The sequence below is a fragment of the Propithecus coquereli genome, unplaced genomic scaffold, assembly GCF_000956105.1.
Source record: "Propithecus coquereli isolate 6110/MARCELLA unplaced genomic scaffold, Pcoq_1.0 Scaffold56, whole genome shotgun sequence".
In the NCBI taxonomy this organism is placed as follows: Eukaryota; Metazoa; Chordata; class Mammalia; order Primates; family Indriidae; genus Propithecus; species Propithecus coquereli.
Window position 1 is genome coordinate 1,429,398 of NW_012151507.1, and position 1,350 is coordinate 1,430,747.

The 1,350-nt window shown below is 35.9% G+C and overlaps 1 protein-coding gene across 1 annotated transcript in view; it reads left to right on the forward strand.

Annotated features, from left to right (window-relative positions):
* DCAF6 (DDB1 and CUL4 associated factor 6) overlaps positions 1-1,350 on the forward strand; it is a 183,439-nt gene that overhangs the window by 11,542 nt on the left and 170,547 nt on the right. Inside the window, exon 2 of the mRNA XM_012657706.1 lies at positions 749-810. Coding sequence (XP_012513160.1) covers positions 749-810 — 62 coding nt within the window. The remainder of the gene's footprint in view (positions 1-748; positions 811-1,350) is intronic.

The window sequence follows — 1,350 nt, forward strand, 5'->3', positions numbered from 1 at the left end:
TTAATTATCGCTCTTTGTCATAAATTCAGCTTCCTTTCATTACGGCTTCTCAATGAAAATGCTTTTTGATCTATCTTTGGTAAAGGTGATTCATTCTTTAAAAGGGCATATATTTCTCTTTTTCAAAGAAGGGACTTACTCTGTTTTTGCAATATTTTAACTATTCTGTTATTGATGGGCATTTAGGCTGATTTTATGTTTGCTGCCAAATTTCATCATTGTAAAATTAACTTTACTTTGACATTTCTAAAATTTAGATATGTTTAAAAATAGATGCTTTATTTTTTCATATAGCACTTTAACCAACTGACATATTGTTCATTGTCTTTGTCCTCTCACTAGAAGGCAGAAATCTTTTTTGTTTTATTTTACCACTGTATTCCTACCTTCTAGAACATTACCCGAAACAGAGTACTTAATAAATATTTGTTGAATGAATGAAGAAACATTTGAGCGTTTACTGTGGTCCAGACACTGTGCTAAGCCCTCGCTGTCCTTGAATCATTTTGTCCTTACAATAGCCATATAAGGTTGCTATCTAATGAGGAAATTAAGGCTTAAGAGAGGGTTAATTTGCCCAATGTCACTTAGTTTATAAATGGTAGAGCTGAAATTAGAACTTGAATCTACCTCATTATGCCAGATCGTAGGCTCTTCAATATTATACTTTTCTCACCAACAAGTTGTATTTAGTTTTTTATTTAGTTTTTTTTCTTGTTTATTTAGTTTTTTCTTTCTTTTTAAACAGGAAGAAGAGAATTTATCCAAAGATTAAAACTTGAAGCAACCCTAAATGTGCATGATGGCTGTGTAAGTAATAGTTAATTTTTAACTCTGAAGGGCTTTAATACTACATGTTTAAATGTTATGAAATGCCCTAGTCCTCCCCGAAGGGATTGTGACCAACAATAATACAACGGAACAATAAAGTTTTACCTTAAAACATAAAACTGGGCCTGCTGTGGTGGCTCTCGCCTGTAATTCCAGCATATTGGGAGGCCAAGGTGGGAGGATTGCTTGAGGCCTGGAGTTTGAGACCAGCCTGAGCAACACAGTGAGACCCCATCTCTACAAAAAAATAGAAAAAAAAAATTAACGGGGTGTGGTGGCAGCACGCCTGTAGTCCCAGCTACTCAGGGGGCTGAGGCAGGAGGATAACCTTTAGCCTGGCAGTTGGAGGGTGCAGTGAGCTACGATGATGCCACTACACTCTAGCCTGGGCAACAGAGCAAGACCCTGTCTAAAGAAAACCAAACAAAAACCCATAAATCAAATGATTATTGATATAGTTGGATTAATATCTACCATATTTGTTGCTGTTTTCTATTTGTTACCCTTGCTCTTTGTTCC